General features: G+C 35.7%; 1 protein-coding gene across 2 annotated transcripts in view; it reads left to right on the top strand.

Moving 5' to 3' along the window:
* The window catches only part of rnf121 (ring finger protein 121), a 192,120-nt gene that overhangs the window by 113,373 nt on the left and 52,545 nt on the right, over positions 1 to 26,202 (top strand). The window contains exon 5 of one of the 2 annotated variants that reach the window (XM_052536379.1): positions 224 to 331. The exons of the other annotated variant lie outside the window; for it this stretch is intronic. Coding sequence (XP_052392339.1) covers positions 224 to 331 — 108 coding nt within the window. The remainder of the gene's footprint in view (positions 1 to 223; positions 332 to 26,202) is intronic. 2 annotated transcript variants of the gene reach the window in all.

The following is a 26,202-nucleotide window of genomic DNA, read 5'->3' as shown; positions in this document are numbered from 1 at the left end:
ATATATATATATATATATATATATATATATATATATACAAAGAGCAATACAATACAAAGAGCAATGTGTAAAATTTAACCAGATTTAATCCATCATTTATTCACTTTTATTTGTTCCCCACTAAATATTGTTGTTTCAATAAATGTTTATTTTATTTTAATGGTTTTATAAAATTGGCCTTTATTTGGTGATTTAACTCTGTTTTCTTTTTCTCTCCATACAGGCTTGTTTATAAATGGTTCCTCCTATTGTACAAGATCAGCTACACCACAGGCATTGTGGGCTATACTGTAGTTATGTTCACCCTCTTTGGCATAAATCTTATATTTAGGTGAGTTTTTAAGCCTCATGTTTAAAAGCACTGAATTGGGTTTTTTTTTTTTTTAATAAATATCAAAATTTACTATTGTTTACCTACTGTTCACCATCTCTTTTGTTTTAAGTCCCATTTTTGCTTTTTCATTTATTCTTAAATTCATTTATTTTATTTTATTGATATTTTAACAAGACCATACATTATGTATTCAGTGAAAAATAAGAAATAACAAATCGTCTCAATATAAACCCACTTAAAACCCTCCCACCCAAAAGACATTTAAATATAAAGCAGAGAGAGAAAGGGAACTAATCAGGGTATCTTCCGTCCATTCCAAATCCGTTTTCAATTAAAAAAGACAGAAAACGAAAAGACTCGAGGATTCAAGTGAGAGAACATGAATTCAATAACAAGAAATTGAAAAATGGCTCGTTTATTCGTTATTCCATTAAGTTTAACAAGCGGAAAACGAGTTTTTGGCTCGATTTCTCATTTTGTCGTTTGGGGTTTTGACAACTACTAAAATTGTAATGTTTCACCAAATTCAGCTCAGATCTTCAGACTCCTCTGACTCGTTGCTGTAACTGGTCAGACATTTTCCTTCTCAAAAAATCCTAGTGACTTTCATTATCTGAGCAATGAAGGTCTTACACTTAATGTCCACTAGAGGGGGAGACAGGATTTCTATTTACGTAAGTTTAAATGACAAATAAATACATTAATTTCATGTGTACTACCATGAATATGCCATATCTGTGTACAAGAATAAACTTCACACTTCAAGCTGTACTTAAAACTTCCCATTCTGTCTTTTTCAACCTACCTCCAAATTTATTTTAAGATTTATGTTTTATTCACACTGGTTTATGCATTTAATGTTTGTCCATCTTGAACTTTTATTTTTCATGAGCTGTACATTTTAAGATGTACTCTGTGTTGATAAATCACGTGCACTGAATGTAAGGTGCTAATGTCAGGACTCTCAGTCCTCCTGGATGGCCAGTGTCCTGCAAAGTTTAGCTACCCCAAATAAACACACCTAAGCTAAGCAAGGTCTTCAGGATCAGTAGCAATGTCCAAGCAGGTGTGTTGGAACTGAACTCTGCAGAACATGGTTCTCCAGGTTCAGGACTGGGTTTTAAATCTATAAATGAATTTGTACAGTTGGGTGTCTGCATGCAGAGATGTACTTCAGTAAGTACAATGTAAACTGTAATCTATAAAGACAAAATCTTCAGATCAGTATTTATGCCACTGCCTTGAGGTCTCCATCCATTGGTCAAAACAGACTTCACACCCCACCACACTCCTGCTAGCTGTCAACATTAACTGCGGCTGGTGCCAAATAAAAATTATGTATCCATTATGCAATGTTTAAATTCTATACCCTTTGGTTATGTTCGGGATGAAAACATCCACTCAATTAAACTGCTATAAGCATTAGATTTCCCCCCCTAATTTATTTTCCTTGTTGGGAAGAGGTAAATTTTTTTTTTTTTTTTTACAGTTGAGTTCTAGGTGGGACCATCAACCCTTTAGATAGGCCTGTGCAAAAAAAGCTTAATTTCTGACTTGTATATGAAGCTATATGGAGTATAACAGCATATGACATTGTGTGTATGTGTGTGTGTGAGAGAGAGAGAGAGAGAGACCTTTGCACACTTACCTTGATGTATTTCAGAAAATCAAAATGTACACCTCCGCTCTCAGAACTACATGGAGTAAACAAAAGTGTATTAATGCACCTGCTGCCTTTTAATGGTGGTGATAAGTGTAGACACACACACACACACACACACACACACACTCACAGACTCACACTATAATTTGCTGTTAAACTCCATATAACTCAATATACAAGCCAGAACCTAAGCCTTTTTTTTTTTTGCACAGACCTACCTAAAGGGTTAATGATCCCACCTAGTGATCAACTGTAAAAATAAATGTTACCTCTTCCCAACAGGGAAAACCACCAACAATCAAGAGTGCATGATTTTATGGTGTCATGGCTTTGCAATCAAAAAATGTTGTTATAATGGAAGTCAATGGGGCAAAAACAGCCACCAACAATAAATGAGGGAGAAAATTTTTTAAATCTATTGCTGCACAAAAACTAACAATACATCAAAACCAATGTTTTGGTTACTAATCTTTGACATGCCCAAGACGGTCATAAAAGGTAAAAAAAAAAAAATCAAGTCCACAATCACTTTTTATATTGAAAATGTCATTTTGTGTGTGTTTTTTCTTCCCAAATCAGTGACATCATTTATGAACTTGGTAATTAAAAGATAAAATCTTGGATTTTTTCAGGACTGAGGTTGATTAATAGATTTATGCAAAAAAAAAAAAATCTTTATCTGAGACATTTTTACAGCATTTTAATTTAGTGGGTGTTTTCATCCCGAACATAACGAAAGGGTACAACGCATAAGGGGTATTATGTAACAGCAAGTCATTTGTGCAAGTACATTTGACTTGCAGTTTTCCAAAACGTAATTTTTATTTGGCACCAGCTGCAGTAGTTAGTGTTGTTTTATAGTATACAGCTATCATTGAGCTAAGGTATACCCCCCTCCCACCCTATCTATCACTGAAGAAACTGCGTTACACAGATATGGCATATTCATGGTAGTACACATAAAATTAATGTATTTATTTGCAGTGGTGGACAGTAACGGAGTAGCTTTACTTCGTTACTGTACTTAAGTACATTTTTCAAGTATCTGTACTTTACTTGAGTAATTTTATTTTGAGTAACTTTTACTTTTACTTCACTACATTCCGAAGCATAAAATCGAACTTTTTACTTCACTACATTTCATAAAACATATCGTTACTCCCTATAATATATCACGTGCTCCGAGACGCAGAAGCGGTGTCTGATTCATCATGAATGAACTGAGTCTTTTCAAAATAAACCTTTTAATCGGATCGCGAATCGCACCAAACGATTCGTTTAGGAATTAGAATGATCCGATTGCAGCTGTTCTGGAGTCGACCACTCACTGATTCAAATGAACCGTTTAGTGCGAGTCACCAGAAGTAAGAACCGGGAGATCTTGTGAGCGCGCGTGCGTCTGATGTTGCTAAAAGTAAGGTCAAAATTTTCAGTTGTTTGGGAACTAAATCCGTTGTAAAGAGTGATCTATTTAAGCCCACTGAAATGCTCGAGTGCAGACACATCAATTTTAGATAAAAAAAACAACAACAAAAAAACAACTTTAAATAACACAGATTAAATACAATAACTCATGCACGTTCAAATTCCCCGCTGCCATAATGTTAACAGTTTTATTAAAATGTCCTATGTGACGTCTGTTTTTATATTGTTTATCAACAGTAACGTTATACATATGTATATTGTTTGGATTAACTAGACAAGTAGACAGACATGAATGTTTATTCATAACCGTACTGAAAATAAGTAAATATTGTTAGCTGATGATAACTGTCTAGCTAACAAGCTTGTTGGTGCTAAGTTGAGGTAATTTTTATAAATAATGTCCAAATATTTTTATTCAACCACCAATATATATATATATATATATATATATATATATATATATATATTTAGAGAGAGAGAGAGAGAGAGATTACATCTGGGTAGAAAAGAAAGGATGTGATGTTCAGAACATGGTAACTACAGTTATTATTAAACTGGGAAGAGATGCACCCCGTTTGGCCAGGGTAGTTTTTAAACCATAGACAAGGTTTGAGAAGGAAAAAATCATTATGAAAATATAATTATATTTTCCTTAATGTTCTTCATAACTTCAGGCCTTATTATCATGTCATATATAAAGTTACAGTACAGACCAAAAGTTTGGACACACTTTCTCATTCAAAGAGTTTTCTTTATTTTTATGACTAAGAAAATTGTAGATTCACACTGAAGGCATCAAAACTATGAATTAACACATGTGGAATTATATATGGAATTATATTAATAACAAAAAAGCTTGAAACAACTGAAAATGTCATATTCTAGGTTCTTCAAAGTAACCACCTTTTGCTTTGATTACTGCTTTGCACACTCTTGTCATTCTCTTGATGAGCTTCAAGAGGTAGTCACCTGAAATGGTCTTCCAACAGTCTTGAAGGAGTTCCCCGAGAGATGCTTAGCACTTGTTGGCCCTTTTGCCTTCTGTCTGAGGTCCAGCTCACCCCTAAACCATCTGGATTGGGTTCAGGTCCGGTGACTGTGGAGGCCAGGTCATCTGGCGCGGCACCCCATCACTCTCCTTCTTGCTCAAATAGCCCTTGATGCCTTCAGTGTGACTCTACAATCTTCATAGTCATGAAAATAAAGAAAACTCTTTCAATGAGGAGGTGTGTCCAAACTTTTGGTCTGTACTGTAACTTTGATGTTCTGTAAAACAAACTTTAAATTACTTTGTTCTTATTGGTGAAAAACAGATGGTCAACTCTGTTTTCTCTCAGGTACATCACAGTGTAAGCTTCACAGTGAACATTACTCTCATCAACGTAGTCCATATCAACAACAAAAATATATCTTGACTCCATATAGTGGTTATTTTGGAAAAAATCCCAGGTATTTTGAGCAGTAGGATTATAAAAAAATATGTGCTAATATAACATTAAATTAAGTAGCCTATATAAAATTGCAAACATCTATCTTTCAGTACTTTTGTACTTAAGTACATAAAAAATTGAGTACTTTTGTACTTTCACTTGAGTAAGATTGAAAAAGGAGTACTTTTACTTTTACTGGAGTAATATTTTACTATACGTATCTGTACTTTTACTCAAGTACTTGATTTGTGTACTTCGTCCACCACTGTTTATTTGTAATTTAAACTTATGTAAATATAAATCCTGTTTCCCCCTCTAGTGGACATTAAGTGTAAGACCTTCATTGCTCAGATAATGAAAGTCACTAGGATTTTTTGAGAAGGAAAAAGTCTGACCAGTTACAGCAACGAGTCAGAGGAGTCTGAAGATCTGAGCTGAATTTGGTGAAACATTAAAATTTTAGTCGTTGTCAATTACTCTCATAATAAATGATAATAATGTTCAAATATATGTTGGCTTTCTCAAGGCCAACAAAGAAGACTAAAAGAGAAACATCATTCAATTTAGTATGTAATAAAACTATTAATTCTAATTTATTTAATAAATTTAACTATATTAATTTCCACAATTAATTATTAATGTCACACACACCTACCTAGTGCCTTTAGACTTAAGAGGAGAGTGGTAAATGTTACAGACATATTATCATGGAACTGTGCAGTCTATTATTCATTTTTATTTCCACTTCACTTTTATCCAAGGAGACAGAACTATTTGCACTGTATTTACAGTGGGACAATATTCATACAATACTATATTCAATTAAATTCAATTCAAGTTTATTTGTATAGCGCTTTTTACAAAACAAATCGTTACAAAGCAACTTTACAGAAAATTGTTTCTACAATATTTAGTAGAGGCTAGTAGTTTGTGCACATTTGACAGGATTTTAGAAAAAAAAATAATAATAATAATACAAGACGTAGTCAGCTAGACGATGAACTATCAATATTATTAATTAAGTTATTATATGATTCAGTCACACATTTAGCAATAATTGTTAGTTCTGTTTGTTGATTCAGGGTTAGCATCATCTGAGGTCCTCTGAGGGTCAGCATCATCTCTTCTCGGGTGTTCTGGATCCAGACTGGAGCTTGTGTAAATCCTAGTTAGCGAAACATAGAAACAAAATACAGACATCATTAGCATAGCTGCTGATCCAACAAAGTAAAATTAGTTTAACCCAAGCTAATGAATAAAAATGCACCTTTGATCAGATGCAACTACACTCACAATTGAAAAGATACATTATTTGAATGCTTGGCAAAAGAGATGTGTTTTTAATCTAGATTTAAACAGAGAGAGTGTGTCTGAACCCCAAACATTATCAGGAAGGCTATTCCAGAGTTTGGGAGCCAAATGTGAGAAAGCTCTACCTCCTTTAGTGGACTTTGCTGTCCTAGGAACTACCAAAAGTCCAGCGTTTTGTGACCTTAGGGTGCGTGATGGGTTGTAACATGGTAGAAGGCTAGTTAGGTACGCAGGAGCTAAACCATTTAGGGCCTTATAGGTAAGTAATTAGGGCCCGAGCACCGATGGTGTGAGGACCCTCTTGTATCTGCTTTGTTTTTAGGGCTCAAGCCCAAAGGGCGAGAGGCCTATTGTTTTCCTTAGGATTATTTTTTATTATTATTATTATTATTATTATTTTTTTTTTTTTTTTCCAACGTCTCGGGGGCTTTTGGGGCCCTTAACATGCTTAAAAAGTCTTGAAAATTGGCACACAGATTGGAACCTGCGGCCATTAGGGCCGGGCAGAGACTGATACACGGGCGTGGCACAGGGGCTCTACAGCGCCCCCTGGAATATGGAGGGCCATATATCATACATTCTTGCTCGTAGACGTATGAAACTCGGTACACATATAAATCTCATCAATCCAAACAACTTTTGTATTGCATATCATGGGCTCCGCCCAACAGGAAGTTGGCTATTTAGGGTTTAGTATTCAAATTTTTCGTCAAAGTTGTGGGGGCTTTTGGGGTCCTTAACATACTCAAAAACTCTTGAAAATTTGCGCACACTTTGGAATCTGTGGCCTTTAGGAGCCTGCAGAGGCTGGGACCCGGGCGTGGCACAGGGGCTCTACGGCGCCCCCTGGAACACAGTCAGAAATGTTGATGTATAGCTCACACATACTTGCACATATTCATATGAAACTCAGTACACATATAGATCTCATCGTGCCGAACAACTTTCGTATTGCATGTCATAGGCTCCACCCAACAGGAAGTCAGCTATTTAGAGTTATGTAAAAAGCGCATGCTCTGGAATTTGAAATACTTGTCATAGGTTTTTTTCTCGATTGCCGCCAAACTCGGTCAACATGATCTCAAGACACTGGGGATGAAAAATTGCCAGGGGATTTTTGATATCTCGAACGGTTTGCTCGTGGCGAGGCGTTGAAATTATGGCGAGAAATGAGAAACAGGAAGTGTCTAATACCGTCCACATACATTTCCTGATTTTAATCAAACTTCATCAGATTATTCGTTGTATGATGTCGATCGCATATATGTGACTATTAGGAGTCAAAGTTATAGCGCCACCAACTGGCAGAAGGAAGTGTGTCATTTTCAAAATGATTTGAATTCAGCATCTTATTATTACTCGATTTGCTTCAAACTTCATCAGAATAATGTTAAAACACAGCCGATATAAATCTGCAAGGGGGATATTGATATCTAAAAAATTGTTGGCGTGGCAACATGTCAAACTGGAATACTTCTCAGGTGATTTTGAGGCAAATAACATACTTAGAATTTCACAAAACTCTGAACACACATCAGTATTTCTGATAGGAACTTAAATTGTGAATGGATTTTGGATAGCTTGAATGGTTTTGCCGTGGTGATTTTTTTAAATGACCTTACAAAGGGAATCATTATTGTATTTTTAAATTGCAGCTTCCAAACACGTCAAAGAATTTTTTCATACAGATGAAAAAGTCATTCTGGGGAAATATGCATAGTTTAACGACTTTACAACACTGTATGGATAACAGAAAATTAAAAAACTGTCAGACATCTCATCTCACTCTGTCCCTCTGTTTGAGTGTATGTGCTTCAGACTTCCATTGTCTGAGAGAAATTGCGCCCCTACAGGTTCAATTCCCGAACTTTTACTTTCACTTTTAAATCGGTTAAAAATACAAATAAATACTTAGATTTAATTCACACTGACAAGCTAAACCAACATATCTGATTATTACCGGTTCAGGGCTCATGGATAAATTATTTCTGGCCAGAGATACGTGAGAAATAGGAGAGATGAATCACCGCTGTGATCACGAGCGTCTGGAGTAAAGAGCTCAGAGAAAACGAATTTATTCCTGTTTTAAAGCTTTTAAAAATAAATTATTACAGCGATATCACACAATCAACCAATTAGAACACACCAAGAGCTAAATTCAGATGTTTTTGAACTGTTTGTGTGAAAATGAAATATTTGTGGCTGCCTATCTGAAATCACGCCTCCGATCAGCGCGTACAGTGTCGAGCTCAAAACAAACGAATTTATTCTTGTTTAAGAGCTTTTTTAAATAAAATATTACCACAAATGCACACAATAAACCCATTGTAGCACTACAAGAGCTAAATGCAGGTGTTTGTGACCCGTTTAAGTGTGCAAGACTATTTGAAAGCGCGACTGGCAGAATAACATATCTCTTGAGCTGCAGGTTTCTGTCTTTCGTCGTACGAACGAACACATCACGGACAAGATTATTTCAAAATACATAATAGCTTGGCGAATATAAACGAAAACAGCCACGTGAACATAAACTGGATCTACTGGATTTGAATATTAAAGTGACCACATTTACCACTTGCTTCTGTCTTCAATTTTAATCTATATAAAAAAGGAAACTCATTCGACTTGGCTGCTTTTTTAATGTGTGCGTATTTATTTATTTACCTTTTTATACATTTTGTATAATTTCATAGTTTGTGTATTAAGCTGTAATGCAAGCAGAACTTTCACAAATGCTTATGAGTCATTTAAGGATTTGATAACACTGTAAAATAATGTCTAATTTGTTAACATTAGCAAATTCATTGATAACACTTTATAATAACTGCACTCATTAGTAAATAGTCAGTTCATGCTTTATAAAGCCTTGTCCCAATATTAATAGTCAGTAGTAAGCAGTTTATAAATACAGCTATAAATAGCTTGTCCTTGGTTTATAAGCACATTTATTAAAAAGGAGAGTAAAGGGTCAGTTATCTTCCTATGAAAAATAAAAGATAAAAATAAACAAACAACAACAACACAGATTGATACAGAACTCAGAAATTTTATTGTGGATTTATGATAAAATCAGCCTGTAAATGAATTCATACTCCTCCTCATACTACTCCATACTCCTTTTTCAACATGATGCCAATATACTGAGATGTTAAATTGTGAATGGGTTTAGGATAGCTTAAATGGTGTTGCCATAGAGATTTATTAAAGTAACATAAAAAATACAATAGTTATTTTACTATATCTTTAAAATTTTTCATTCTAACTCTTCATAATTTTTTATATAAGTAGAAGTCCTCATTTGAAGGAAGCACAGTAAGTTTCATAGCTTTATCATTTTCAAGAGCCAGCATAAAATTAAAACTATCATAACTTATAAATCAAGCTTGCAATTCTTAGTACCTATAATGGCCACCAGAGGGAGCTATAGGATTACTTTTAAATAATTATTGGAGAAACGAGTATGATTTAAATAATTTATAGAAATCTTTCAAATAAAATAATATGTATTTTAGGAATTTTACTGATAAAATGACCCTCACTTAATTAGAATAACAAGCTGAAGTATTGTGAACTGTATATTAAGAATAATTCTTAATAGGCTTTATGGACAGATACGTTTTAAGTGACTCTTGAAGGTTCAGCACCACATCCTCTTTTACCACTGTTTAAAGAATTAATCTTACAGAACAGGTGTGAATGAATTTTGGATAGCTTGAATGGTTTTGTCGTGGTGATTTTTTGAAATAATAGTAAAAAAGGAACCAGTAAAAAAAAGTGCAGCTTCTAAACACTTCAAAAAAAATGTACACATAGAAGACAAGTCATTCTGTGGAAATATGCATAGTTTCATGACTATACAACATTATATGGATGACAGAAAATTAAAAAACATACATCTGATGTCACTCTGTCCCTCTGTCACTGTGTGTGTGTGTTTGTGTGTGTTTTAAGTGAATTAGGTATGAAACTATCAGTGAGCATTTAGTCTCCAGCGCCAACATTTTACAGAACTGCCACTTTCCTGGAGTCTCAGAATTACAATGTGTCAGGTTCTGAGAGATCTAAGATTCCAAAAAAATATTTAATTAGAATACCATGAAGTATTGTGACATACTATATATTAAGACTTTATATATAGGCTTAATGAACAGATTAGACTGACTCGTGAAGGACCAGCACCACCTTCTCTTGTCCGATGGTTTGAGGAATATATCTTCCAGAATCCGGGATTAAGATTTAGGAGCTCATTTTTATTCCACCTCCTTTCCTGAAAGTCTGTCTTGCAGAATTGACTAAAAATTAATCTTCACATTAATTCCTAATTCTTTTGCAATTCTTTTGTCAGTTCTTCTTGACCTGTTTTTCTCTTCCAGCTTTCCTGGACTATTGTATAACACTCATAAATGATTAAATAAAAAATAATGGTAGTTATTAAGATTGATATGGTTTGGAATTGGTAAAATGTGCTTGGAAAAAAATCACAATAAAACAATGTTTTAATGTTTAAGTTTGGAATATTAACTGACATGAATGAATGCTATATAAATATTGTTCATGTTAACATAATGTTTATAAATGAAATCTTATTGTAAAGTGTTACTAAAGTTATATATATATATATATATATTGTTCTGTGAATGTGATTTTAAAGTCTAGATGATTCGGATTAACCCTTTAACTGCCATATCAAGTTCAAGTTCAAGTTCAAGTTCAATTTATTTGTATAGCGCATTTACAACAGCCTCCTGGCTGACCAAAGTGCTTTAACATAAGAGCAAGAATATTACACATACATAAAAATAGACCAGACAAAAAATGTAAAACCACCCATTTCAAAATGTAGCATAACACAGTAGTCAGTACACTAAGGAAAATAAAAAAGTTTTTAGCAAAGATTTAAAAATAGACAAGGAAGGGGCCAGTCTGATCTCTAAAGGCAGGGTATTCCAGAGTCGTGGCCCAGCCACTGCAAATGCACGCTCCCCTCTACGCTCCCCTCTATCCTTTAAAACCTCACTGCCAGAGGGATATTGTGAATGCATGTGCCCGCTGGGCACAGTTTACCTGATGCCACCGGGGTGGTGATGGCATTGGTGGCTTGAGCCCGCCATCGCTGCTTGCAGCTATATTTAGGGCCCGAGCACCGAGGTGCGAGGACCCTCTTGTATCTGCTTTGTTTTTTATTATTAGGGCTCAAGCCCGAAGGGGCGAAGAGCCCTATTGTTCTTCTAAGGATTATTCTTCTTATTATTATTTTTTTTATTTTTTATTAAACCTTCCGGGGGGTTTTGGGGGCCTTAACATGCTCAAAAACTCTTGAAAATTGGCACACACATTGGAATCTGCGGCCATCAGGACGCTGCTGAGGCTGGGACCCGGGCGTGGCACAGGGGCTCTACAGCGCCCCCTGGAACACAGTCAGAAATCTTGAACCATAGCTCACACACACTAGCATGTATTTATATGAAACTCAGTACACTTATAGATCTCATTGAGCCGAACAACTTTCACACTTTATGTCATAGGCTCCGCCCAACAGGAAGTCAGCTATTCAGGGCTGTTTAAAAAAAGCATGCTCTGGAATTTGAAATACTCCTCTGAGGTTTTCAACCCATTCGCCACAAAACTCTGTAAACATGATCTCAAGACATTGGGGATGAAAAATTGCGAGGGGATTTTTGATATCTCGAACGGTTTGCCCGTGGCGAGGCTTGGAAATTATGGCTAGAAATGAGAAACAGGAAATGTCTAATAACATCCACATACATTTCCTGAATTTGATCAAACTTCATTGGTTTGTTCGTTGTATGATACCGATCGTATATATGTGACTATTAAGAGTCAACATTATAGCGCCACCAACTGGCAGCAGGAAGTGAGTCATTTTCCAAATGCTTTGAATTCAGCATCTTATTTTTACTCTATTTACTTAAAACTTCATCAGAATAATGACAAAACACGGCCGATGTAAATCTGTTGTGGGGATATTGATATCTGATATAGTGTTGCCATGGCAACGTGTGAAACTTGAATGTTCTGTTATGGTGAGTTTGAGGCAGACAACAAGCTCAGATTTACATGAAACTCAAAAGACATATCAGTATTAGTGATAGCTAGACAATGGCAAAAGCTTTTAAAAGGGCGTGAAGGAGGCACTCTATAGCGCCACCTTTTGTCAAAAGTGGGGGGGTTGGTTTTAGCTACAGACACCAAACTTGGTACATAAATTGTTCTTTTCAAGATGGACAACTTTCTAATTCACAGTCATCAGCTACGACCAACAGGAAGTCGGCTATTTTGATTTGAATATTTAAATTGAGCTCTGATTTAATGCATACTCCTCACAGGAAATGTTCACTATACTCACCAAACTTTGTCTACATGTTGAAAAAACATTGAGGAACTTAAATTGCGAACGGATTTTGGTTAGCTTGAACGGTTTTGTCGTGGTGATTTTTTGAAATGACAGTAAAAAGGGAATCATTAATTGTCTTGTATTTTTAAATTGCAGCTTCCAAACACTTAAAAAAAAAATTCATACAGAGATCAAATCATTCTGAGGACATATGCATAGTTTCATGACTTTACAACACTGTATGATTAAAAGAAAATTAAAAAACTGTCAGACATCTCAACTCACTCTGTCCCTCTGTTTGAGGAATGTATGTGTGCTGACTGAGTGTGTGTGTGTCTGTGAGTGGGGGATGGGCATGAGCTGAGTGGCAGACACAATGAGAGAGAGAGAGAGAGAGAGAGAGAGAGAGAAACTTAATCATCTCTTTAATCACCAGAAAAAAAAAAGTATTTTAAATTGTTATTTTTTGTTGCTTTTGCTAACATTGCTGTTTTCATTACAGCTTAAGAAATCTCTTAGGCCTTATCCTTTTCTGACAGTTTCAGGAATTAAAAACAAAATTCTAAAAATACTTACTTGTGCTGCAAATAATAATTTCAATCTCATTTGATACTGACCTATTCCATCCTGTGACATGACATTTATCTTAATTTACATAATCTCATGGATGTAACAGTAAAACTGTTCAGCTCACAGATGAAGACTAAGCTGTAATGCAAGCAGAACTTTCACAAATGCTTATAAGTCATTAAAGGATTTTATAACACTGTAAAATAATGTCTAATTTGTTAACATTAGTAAATGCATTGGTAACACTTTATAATAACTGCACTCATTAGTAAATAGTCAGTTCATGCTTTATAAAATCTTGTCCCAACTTAAATAGTCATTAATAATCAGCTCATAAATACAGCTATAAATAGCTCGATCTTGGTTTATAAGCACATTTATTAAAAAGGAGAGTAAAGGGTCAGTTATCTTCCTATGAAAAATAAAAAGATGAAAATAAACAAACAACAACACAGATTGATACAGAACTCAGAAATTTTATTGTGGATTTATGATCAAATCAGCCTGTAAATGAATTCATTCTCCTCCAAGAAGACACAAGTAGTTCACACCAAACTTTTTCAACATGATGCCAATATACTGAAGATGTTAAATTGCGAATGGGTTTAGGATACCTTAAATGGTGTGGCCATACCGATTTATTAAAGTAACATAAAAAAATACAAAAGTTATTTTACTATATCTTTAACATTCTTCATTCCAACTCTTCATAATTTTTTATATACGTAGAAGTCATCATTTGAAAGAAGCACAGTAAGTTTCATAGCTTTATCATTTTCAAGAGCCAGCTTAAAATTAAAACTATCATAACATATAAATCAAGCTTGCAATTATTAGTACCAATAATGGCCACCAGATGGCGCTATATGATTACTTTTAAATAATTATTGTAGAAACAAGTATGATTTAAATCATTTATAGAAATCTTTCAAAGAAAAATAATATGTATTTTACTGATAAAATGACCCTCACTTAATTAGAATAATATGCTGAAGTATTGTGAAATACTGTGTATTAAGAATAATTCTTTATAGGCTTTATGGACAGATAAGCTTGGAGTGACTCTTGAAGGATCAGCATCACATCCTCTTTTACCACTGTTTAAAGAATTTATCTTACAGAACAGGTGCGAATTAATTTTGGATAGCTTGAATGGTTTTGTCATGGTGATTTTTTGAAATAACAGTAAAAAAGGAACCAGTAAATGTCTTTTATTTTTTTAAGTGCAGCTTCTAAACACTTCAACAAAATGTACACATAGAAGACAAGTCATGCTGAGGAAATATGCATCGTTTCATGACTATACAACACTATATGGATGATAGAAAATTAAAAAACTACCATACATCTGATGTCACTGTCCCTCTGGGTAATGTGTGTGTGTGTGTGTGTGTTTGTGTGTTAAGTGTGTGTGTGTTAAGTGTGTGTGCTGAGTTTGTGTGAATGTGTGGGAGAGGGGATGGGCTTGGTGTCAGAGAGAGAGAGAGAGAGAGAGAGAGAGAGAGAGGGAGGGAGACTTAATCATCTCTTTAATCACCAGCAGAAAAAAAAGCAATTTGGTGTTGTTGTTGTTTTTTCATCATTACAGCTTAAGAAATATCTTAGGCCTCAACATCAACTGTTGCTAGCCTACTCCCAAAATTAATAGTCATTAGTAAGCATTTTATAAATACAGCTATAAATTGTTCATGGTTTATATGCACATTTATTTTGAGGAGATTAAAGGCTGTAATCTTCCTAAAAAAAAATAAAAAAAACAAACAAACACAGAACTCAGAAACATTTATTTCAAGATGCAATAAAAGAAAACTGTACACTATATATATATATATATATATATATATATATATATATATATATATATATATATATATATATATATATACAATTGCATAAGTTAATATTTAATTTTTTTTATCAAGTGTACAGCTAATAATAATAATAATAATAATAATAATAATAATAATAATAATAATAATAATAATGCATTTTATTTAAGGCGCCTTTCAAACCACTCAAGGTCACCGTACAACAAGTAACAACAGTAACAATATTAAAACAAAAAATAACAGCAAAAAACAATGTCAATAAAAAACCACAATAATATTAGAATAGCACAACATATTGTGGAATACTATATTAAGACTTTATATATAGGCTTTATGAACAGATAGGTTTTGAGAGATTCTTGAAGTACTAGCATCACCTCCTCTTGTACAACGGTTTGAGGAATATATCTTCCAGATAGTACCGCCGCTCCCTATATGCAGAATACGCAGTCTTCGTAGGGCACCAACTCCCAGAGGGGGCACCATCCCAGTAGCTCAAAAAAAAAAAAAACATGCGCCATTCTCCCATCCGCGCTCGCGACCGCTCGGACATTTGCGGATGAATGTTCGTAATTGATGGATGGACATCTATGCCCGGGTAAAAGACATCAGCAATCCGGCACAGAGAAAAGAAAAATAAAGTAAAAAACAAAACAAAAACAGGCATAAAGTTGGCTTGACATTGGACATTCGAGAGTCTCAAATTTAGGGAAAAGTCTAGTCTAGACGGGTCGGATTAACCCTTTAACTGCCATATCCCTTAAAATTTGATTGCCAGAGGGTTACTGTAAATGCTTATGCCCGCTGGGCACAGTTTTCCCGATGCCACCGGGGTGGTGTTGCACTGACGGATTGAGCCCGCCATCGCTGCTTGCAGCTATATTTAGGGCTCAAGCCTGGAGGGCGAGAGCCCTATTGTTTTCCTTAGGATTATTTGTTATTATTATTATTATTATTTATTATTATTATTTTTCTTCAAGGTTTCGGGGGCTTTTGGGGCCCTTAACATGCTTAAAAAGTCTTGAAAATTGGCACACACATTGGAACCTGCGGCCATTAGGGCCGGGCAGAGACTGATACACGGGCGTGGCACAGGGGCTCTACAGCGCCCCCTGGAATATGGAGGGCCATATATCATACATATTTGCACGTAGACGTACGAAACTCGGTACACATATAGAACTCATCAATACAAACAACTTTCGTATTGCATATCATAGGCTCCGCCCAACAGGAAGTTGGCTATTTGGGGTTTATTATTCTCATTTGTCGTCAAAGTTGTGGGGGCTTTTGGGGTCCTTAACATACTCAAAAACTCTTGAAAGTTTGCACACACTTTGGAATCTGTGGCCTTTAGGAGCCTGCAGAGGCTGGGACACGGGCGTGGCACAGGGGCTCTACAGCGCCCCCTGGAACACAGTCATAAATGTTGATGTATAGCTCACACATACTTGCACGTATTAATATGAAACTCAGTACACATATAGATCTCATTGTGCCGAACAACTTGCGTATTGCATGTCATAGGCTCCGCCCAACAGGAAGTCAGCTATTTAGAGTTATGTAAAAAGCGCATGCTCTGGAATTTGAAATACTTGTCATAGGTTTTTTACTCGATTGCCGCCAAACTCGGTCAACATGATCTCAAGACACTGGGGATGAAAAATTGCCAGGGGATTTTTGATATCTCAAACGGTTTGCTCGTGGCGAGGCGTTGAAATTATGGCGAGAAATGAGAAACAGGAAGTGTCTAATACCATCCACATACATTTCCTGATTTTAATCAAACTTCATCAGATTATTCTTTGTATGATGTCGATCGCATATATGTGACTATTAGGAGTCAAAGTTATAGCGCCACCAACTGGTAGCAGGAAGTGTGTCATTTTCAAAATGCTTTCTATTCAGCATCTTATTTTTACTCGATTTGCTTCAAACTTCATCAGAATAATGTTAAAACACAGCCTATATTAATCTGCTAGGGGGATATTGATATCTAAAAATATTGTTGCCGTGGCAACATGTCAAACTTGAATACTTCTCAGGTGATTTTAAGGCATATAACATACTTAGAATTTCATGAAATTCAGAACACATATCAGTATTTATGATAACTAGACACTGGCAAAAGTTCATAAGAGGGCGTGGAAGAGGCACTCTATAGCGCCACCTTTTGTCAAAAGTGGGGGGGTTAGTTTTAGCTACAGACACCAAACTCGGTACAAAAATTGTTCTTATCAAGACGGACAACTTTCTAATTCACAGTCATCAGCTACGATCAACAGGAAGTCAGCTATTTTGATTTGAATGTGGATTTTTTTTTACATTTAGCTGTGAATTAATGCATACTGCTCAGAGGAGAGTAACACTATACACACCAAACTTTGTCTACATGATGCCAAAACATTTTAAACAACTTAAATTGCCAAAGGATTTTGGATAGCTTGAACGGTTTTGTCAAGCTGTTTTGTGATTTTTTTAAATGACAGTAAAAATGGAATTATTAATTGTACTGCATTTTTAAATTCCAAACACTTCAAAACCTTTTTTCATACAGAAAAAAAGTCATTCTGAGTAAATATGGATAGTTTCACGACTTTACAACACTGTATGGATAACAGAAAATTAAAAAACTGTCAGACATCTCATCTCACTCTGTCCATCTGTTTGAGTATTATGTGCTGAGACTTACATTGTCTGAGAGAAAATGCGCCCCTACAGGTGCAATTCCTGAAAGGGAAATTCGACTGAAAGGGAGGAGACTCTCTTTTAGTTTCATTTTTAAATCGGTTAAAATACAAATAAATACTTAGATTTAATTCACACTGACAAGCTAAACCAACATATATGATTATTATCAGGTCAGGGATCATTAATAATTGATGTGTGGTCAGTGATACGTGAGAAACACGAGAGATGAATCACGCTCTGAGCAGGAGCGTGTGGAATGATGAGCTCAGAGAAAACGAGTTTATTCTTGTTTTATAGCTTTTAAAATTAAAATATTAAAGCGATATTACACAATTCACCAATTAGAACACACCTGGAGCTAAATTCAGATGTTTTTGAACTGTTTGTGTGAAAATGAAATATTCGCGGCTGCCTATCTGAAATCACCGCCTCCGATCAGCGCGCACAGTGTCACAAGTTCAAAACAAACGAATTTATTCTTGTTTAAGAGCTTTTTCAAATAGAATATCGTCATAAATGCACACAATACACCCATTATAACACAACACGAGCTAAATACAGGTGTTTGTGACCCGTTTAAGTGTGCAAGACTATTTGAAAGCGCGACTGGCAGAATAATCTCTCGAGCTGCAGGATTCTGCCTTTCGTCGTAAGAACGAACACATCACGGACAAGATTATTTCGAAATACATAATAGCTTGGCGAATATAAACGAAAACAGCCACGTGAACATAAACTGTTGAGAAATAAATCTGAAGTGGATCTACTGGATTTGAATATTAAGTGACCGCATATACCAGCTGCTTCTGTCTTCAATTTTAATCTACATATAAAAAAGGAAACTCATTCATCTTGGCTGCTTTTTTAATGTGTGTACGTATTTATTTATTATTTTGCTCTAACAAGAATTAATCTATATTTAATTAAATCAATTACATTTTATTTTACATTTGATTTGTCCATTTCTGCATCTAAACGCCTAAAAACCTAAAACATGCTCTATTATACTATTGTAAGCAATTTCTTTATCGTCCAATTTATCTGGTGTACACACTTTTATTTTCATAATAAACTTGTTTCTTAGATTATACACAGTTACAGTGGTCTATAATAAATATTAACAGGTTTTATTCAAGCTGTTTAGAATGATTGCAGTAGGCTAATTTGTTTTTATGTAAATCCCAAAAAATAAATTAAATAAATAAAAAAACATTGGAAAACAATAACTGTTGTAGTTTTTTATACATTTTGTATAATTTCATAGTTTATGCATTATAGTTATAAAAACAAATAAATTTAGCCACTCACATAGAAATCTTAGGCATTATCCTTTTCTGACAGTTTTAGGTTTTTTTTAACAAATCCTAAAAAACCTTATTTGTGCTGCAGATAATAATTTCAAACTCATTTGATACTGACCTCTGACATCCTGTGACATGATATTTATTTGAATTTACATAATCTCATGGATGTAACAGTAAATCTGTTCAGCTCACAGATCAAGACTAAGCTGTAATGCAAGCAGAACTTTCACAAATGCTTGTAGGTCAATAAAATCATTACAAAACACTTACAAATCATTTAAGGGATTTGATAACACTGTAAAATAATATTTAATTTGTTAACATTAGCAAATGCATTGATAACACTTTATAATAACTGCACTCATTAGTAAATAGTCAGTTCATGCTTTATAAAGCCTTGTCCCAATATTAATAGTCATTAGTAAGCAGTTTATAAATACAGCTATAAATAGCTTGTTCTTGGTTTATAAGCACATTTATTAAAAAGGAGAGTAAAGGGTCAGTTATCTTCCTATGAAAAAAAAAAAATGAAAATAAACAAACAACAACACAGATTGATACAGAACTCAGAAATGTTATTGTGGATTTATGATAAACTCAGCCTGTAAATTAATTCATTCTCCTCCAAGAAGACACAAGCAGTTCACACCAAACTTTTTTAACATGAAGCCAATATACTGAAGATGTTAAATTACGAATGGGTTTAATTGGGTTTAATTTTTTATATACATAGAAGTCATCATTTGAAGGAAGCACAGTAAGTTTCATAGCTTTATCATTTTCAAGAGCCAGCATAAAATTAAAACTATCATAACATATAAATCAAGCTTGCAATTCTTAGTACCAATAATGGCCACCAGAGGGAGCTATAGGATTACTTTTAAATAATTATTGTAGAAACAAGTATGATTTAAATCATTTATAGAAATCTTTCAAAGAAAAATAATATGAATTTTATGTATTTTACTGATAAAATGACCCTCACTTAATTAGAATAACAAGCTGAAGTTTTGTGAACTGTATATTAAGAATAATTCTTTATAGGCTTTATGGACAGATAAGTTTGGAGTGACTCTTGAAGGATCAGCACCACATCCTCTTTTACCACTGTTTAAAGAATTAATCTTACAGAACAGGTGCGGATGAATTTTGAATAGCTTGAATGGTTTTGTCGTGGTGATTTTTTGAAATAACAGTAAAAAAGTAACCAGTAAATGTCTTTTATTTTTTTTAAGTGCAGCTTCTAAACGCTTCAAAAAAATGTACACATAGAAGACAAGTCATTCTGAGGAAATATGCATGGTTTCATGACTATACAACACTATATGGATGATAGAAAATTAAAAAACTATAATACATCTGATGTCACTCTGTCCCTCTGTCACTGTGGGTAATGTGTGTTTGTGTGTGTGTTAAGTGAATTAGGTGTGAAACTATCAGGGAGCATTTAGTCTCCAGTGCCAACATTTTACAGAAGTGCCACTTTCCTGGAGTCTCAGAATTACAATGTGTCAGGTTCTGAAAAATCAAAGATTCCAAAAAATTATTTAATTAGAATACCATGAAGTATTGTGAAATACTATATATTAAGACTTTATATATAGGCTTTATGAACAGATTAGAGTGACTTGTGAAGGACCAGCACCACCTCCTCTTGTCCGATGGTATGAGGAATATATCTTCCAGAATCCGGGATTAAGATTTAGGAGCTCATTTTTATTCCACCTCCTTTCCTGAAAGTCTGTCTTGCAGAATTGACTAAAAATTAATCTTCACATTAATTCCTAATTATTTTGCAATTATTTCGGTCAGTTCTTCTTGACCTGTTTTTTTTCTTCTTCTTTTCTGACCTCATGGCCCAGTCAGCATTTTTGTACAATGGTCACGTCTTAACTTATCTATTTCTGTATTGCATTTGTGTTTGATACTTCTCATGGGTATTTCATAATTTTCGACCTTACAGTTTGAGTTAAAAGTCTATTTTAGCGCATTTCATCTGTAAAAGAAAACATGCCTAATAATTCTGCACACATGAATATAAGGAGTTTTTCTCTTCCAGCTTTCCTGGACTATTGTATAGCACTCATAAATGATTAAATAAAAAATTTATTAAGATTGATATGGTTTGGAATTGGTAAAATGTGCTTGGAAAAAAAATCACAATAAAACAATGTTTTAATGTTTAAGTTTGGAATATTAACTGACATGAATGAATGCTATATAAATATTGTTCATGTTAACATAATGTTTATAAATGAAATCTTATTGTAAAGTGTTACTATATATATATATATATATATATATATATATATATATTGTTCTGTGAATGTGATTTTAAAGTCAAGATGATTTGGATTAACCCTTTAACCGCCATATCCTTTAAAACCTCACTGCCAGAGGGATATTGTGAATGCATGTGCCCGCTGGACACAGTTTACCTGATGCCACCGGGGTGGCGATGGCATTGGTGGCTTGAGCCCGCCATCGCTGCTTGCAGCTATATTTATTATTATTATTCTTCTTCTTCTTCTCCCGAATGAATCGCATTTTTGAGGGCTTTAACATGCTCAAAAAGTCATGAAACTTTGCACACGCGTCAAACCTGGTGAAAATTTTCGTCTGATATAGGATTCAGAAGAGGGTGTGGCAAAATGGCTCGACAGCGCCACCTATACCAAGAAAATCAACAGCCTTCCAGCTATGTTTCACGTACATGCACGAAAATTGGCACACATATGTAACACACCAATACCTACAAAAAAGACTCTTGGAGTGAAATTCTAAACCCAACAGGAAGTCGGTTATTTTTAATATTATGAGCAAATTTTGTGTAATTTTGGTCATTTCCATGTGTTGTATTTTAACGAACTCCTCCTAGAGAGTTCTTCAAATCATCACCAAATTTGGTATGCCTAATCTAAAGGCCTTTGCGATGTTAAATTGCGAAGATCTTGAGTTTTCGTTGAAGGGCGTGTCCGTGGCGGCCTGGCGAATTTCGATGATTCGCCATGAAAAATGAAGTTGCTATAACTCAGACATACAATGACCAATCTGCCCCAAACTTCACATGTTTGATGAGACTCTGAAGCTGAACAGATTGACATGCCCATATTCAGTTATATTCATAGCGCCACCTATTGGCAACAGGAAGTGACATATTTTACGCTGCGACGAACTACTCCTAGAAATTTTATGACATCAATGTCTTTTTTGTGGTCAGTCTAATCTAAAGGCCTGTGCGATGTTCAGTTGTGAAGATCTTGAGTTTTCGTTAAATGGCTTGTTCATGGCGCCGCGACGAAGTTCGATGTCTCGCCATGAGAATAAAAGATGTTATAACTCAGGCATAAAATGTCCGATCTTCCCCAAACTTCACATGTGTGATAAGAGTCCTGGCCTGAACAGATCTGCAGGCCAATATTCCACCGGGTGTGGCAGAATGGCTCTATAGCGCCACCTATACACTTTCAACGGAGTGCGCCTCGAGCTATGTTTCACGTACATGTACAAAAATTGGTACACACATGTAACACTCCAATACCTACAAAAAAGTCTCTTGGTACGAAATCCGGATCCCAACAGGAAGTCAGTTATTTTGCATTTTCCCTTCAAAATTGGTGTTGTTTTTGCCATTTTCAGGGGTTGTACTTTAACGAACTCCTCCTAGAGATTTATTCAGATCAACACCAAACTTGGTCAATGTAATCTAAAGCCCTTTGCGATAATAAATTGCGAAGGACTTGAGGTTTCGTTAAAGGGCGTGTCCATGGCGGCCTGACAAATTTCGATGTTTCGCCATGAAAAAGGAAGTTGCTGTAACTCAGACATACAATGTCCAATCTGCCCCAAACTTCACATGTTGGATAAGACTCTTGACCTGAACAGATCTACATGCCAATATTCAGTTATAGTCATAGCGCCACCTATTGGCAACAGGAAGTTACATATTTTACACTGCGACAAACTACTCCTAGAAATTTTATGACATCAGTGTCTTTTTTGTGGTCAGTCTAATCTAAAGACCTGTGTGATGTTTAGTTGTGAAGATCTTGAGTTTTTGTTAAAAGGTGTGTCCATGGCGCCGTGATGAAGTTCGATGTCTCGCCATGGGAATAAAAGATGTCATAACTCAGGCATAAAATGTCCAATCTTGCCCAAACTTCACTTGTGTGTAAAGGGTCCTGGCCTAAACAGATCTGAAGGCCAATATTCCATCGAGTGTGGCAAACTGGCTCGATAGCGCCACCTATACAATTTCAACAGAGTGCGTATACACTTTAAACGGAGTGCGCCTCGAGCTATGTTTCACGTACATGTACAAAAATCGGTACACACATGTAACACACCAATATCTACGAAAAAGTCTCTTGGTACGAAATCCGAATCCCAACAGGAAGTCAGTTATTTAGAATTTTCTCTGCAAAATTAGTGTTGTTTTGGCCATTTTCAGGGGTTGGACTTTGATGAACTCCTCCTAGAGATTTATTCAGATCAACACCAAACTTGGTCAGTGTAATCTAAAGCCTTTTGCGATCTTAAATTGCGAAGATCTTGAGGTTTCGTTAAAGGGCGTGTCCATGGCGGCCTGACAAATGTCGATGTTTCGCCATGAAATAGGATGTTGTTTTAACTCAGGCATTAAATGTCCAATCCTCCCCAAACCTCACATGTTCGACAAAAGTCCTGCCCTGAACACATCTGAAGGCCAATATTCCACTATAATGATAGCGCCACCTGCTGGCAAAAGGAAGATTGGCACATATATGGAATAAACATTGATATATTCTACTTATATTTATGAGTTTAAACGCATATTTCTCACCGTTCACCTATTAACTAAAGCCACTCACTGCCGGTGAGCCCGGGTGCGAGGGCCCGTTCATCGCTGCTTGCAGCTTTAATTTATTAGGGCCCGAGCACCGAGGTGCGAGGACCCTCTTGTATCTGCTTTGTTTTTTATTATTCTTCTTCTTCTTCTTCTTCTTCTTCTTCTTCTCCCGAATGAATCGCATTTTTGAGGGCTTTAACATGCTCAAAAAGTCATGAAACTTTGCACACGCGTCAAACCTGGTGAAAATTTTCGTCTGATATAGGATTCAGAAGAGGGTGTGGCAAAATGGCTCGACAGCGCCACCTATACCAAGAAAATCAACAGCCTTCCAGCTATGTTTCACGTGCATGCACGAAAATTGGCACACATATGTAACACACCAATACCTACAAAAAAGACTCTTGGAGCGAAATTCTAAACCCTACAGGAAGTCGGTTATTTTTAATATTATGAGCATATTTTGTGTAATTTTGGTCATTTCCATGTGTTGTATTTTAACGAACTCCTCCTAGAGAGTTCTTCAAATCAACACCAAATTTGGTATGCCTAATCTAAAGGCCTTTGCGATGTTAAATTGCGAAGATCCTGACTTTTCGTTGAAGGGCGTGTCCGTGGCGGCCTGGCGAATTTCGATGATTCGCCATGAAAAATGAAGTTGCTATAACTCACACATACAATGACCAATCTGCCCCAAACCTCACATGTTTGATGAGACTCCGAACCTGAACAGATTGACATGCCCATATTCAGTTATAGTCATAGCGCCACCTATTGGCAACAGGAAGTGACATATTTTACGCTGCGACGAACTACTCCTAGAAATTTTATGACATCAATGTCTTTTTTGTGGTCAGTCTAATCTAAAGGCCTGTGCGATGTTCAGTTGTGAAGATCTTGAGTTTTCGTTAAAAGGCTTGTTCATGGCGCCGCGACGAAGTTCGATGTCTCGCCATGCGAATAAAAGATGTTATAACTCAGGCATAAGATGTCCGATCTTCCCCAAACTTCACATGTGTGATAAGAGTCCTGGCCTGAACAGATCTTCAGGCCAATATTCCACCGGGTGTGGCAGAATGGCTCTATAGCGCCACCTATACACTTTCAACGGAGTGCGCCTCGAGCTATGTTTCACGTACATGTACAAAAATTGGTACACACATGTAACACTCCAATACCTACAAAAAAGTCTCTTGGTACGAAATCCGGATCCCAACAGGAAGTCGGTTATTTTGAATTTTCCCTTCAAAATTGCTGTTGTTTTTGCCATTTTCAGGGGTTGTACTTTAACGAACTCCTCCTAGAGATTTATTCAGATCAACACCAAACTTGGTCAGTGTAATCTAAAGCCCTTTGCGATAATAAATTGCGAAGGACTTGAGGTTTCGTTAAAGGGCGGGTCCATGGCGGCCTGACAAATTTCGATGTTTCGCCATGAAAAAGGAAGTTGCTGTAACTCAGACATACAATGTCCAATCTGCCCCAAACTTCACATGTTGGATAAGACTCTTGACCTGAACAGATCTACATGCCAATATTCAGTTATAGTCATAGCGCCACCTATTGGCAACAGGAAGTTACATATTTTACACTGCGACATACTACTCCTAGAAATTTTATGACATCAATGTCTTTTTTGTGGTCAGTCTAATCTAAAGACCTGTGTGATGTTTAGTTGTGAAGATCTTGAGTTTTTGTTAAAAGGTGTGTCCATGGCGCCGTGATGAAGTTCAATGTCTCGCCATGGGAATAAAAGATGTTATAACTCAGGCATAAAATGTCCGATCTTGCCCAAACTTCACTTGTGTGATAAGGGTCCTGGCCTGGACAGATCTGAAGGCCAATATTCCATCGAGTGTGGCAAAATGGCTCAATAGCGCCACCTATACACTTTCAACGGAGTGCGTATACACTTTAAACGGAGTGCGCCTTGAGCTATGTTTCACGTACATGTACAAAAATCGGTACACATATGTAACACACCAATATCTATGAAAAAGTCTCTTGGTACGAAGTCCGAATCCCAACAGGAAGTCAGTTATTTGGAATATTCTCTGCAAAATTAGTGTTGTTTTGGCCATTTTCAGGGGTTGTACTTTAACGAACTCCTCCTAGATATTTATTCAGATCAACACCAAACTTGGTCAGTGTAATCTAAAGCCTTTTGCGATCTTAAATTGCGAAGATCTTGAGGTTTTGTTAAAGGGCGTGTCCATGGCGGCCTGACAAATTTCATTGTTTCGCCATGAAATAGGATGTTGTTGTAACTCAGGCATAAAATGTCCAATCCTCCCCAAACCTCACATGTTCGATAAAAGTCCTGCCCTGAACACATCTGAAGGCCAATATTCCATTATAATGATAGCGCCACCTGCTGGCAACAGGAAGTTTGGCACATATATGGAATAAACATTGATATATTCTACTTATATTTATGAGTTTAAACGCATGTTTCTCACCGT

Source organism: Carassius gibelio, chromosome A21 (assembly GCF_023724105.1).
Source record: "Carassius gibelio isolate Cgi1373 ecotype wild population from Czech Republic chromosome A21, carGib1.2-hapl.c, whole genome shotgun sequence".
NCBI classification, from domain to species: domain Eukaryota; kingdom Metazoa; phylum Chordata; class Actinopteri; order Cypriniformes; family Cyprinidae; genus Carassius; species Carassius gibelio.
This window is presented reverse-complemented; position numbering and strand designations above follow the sequence as displayed.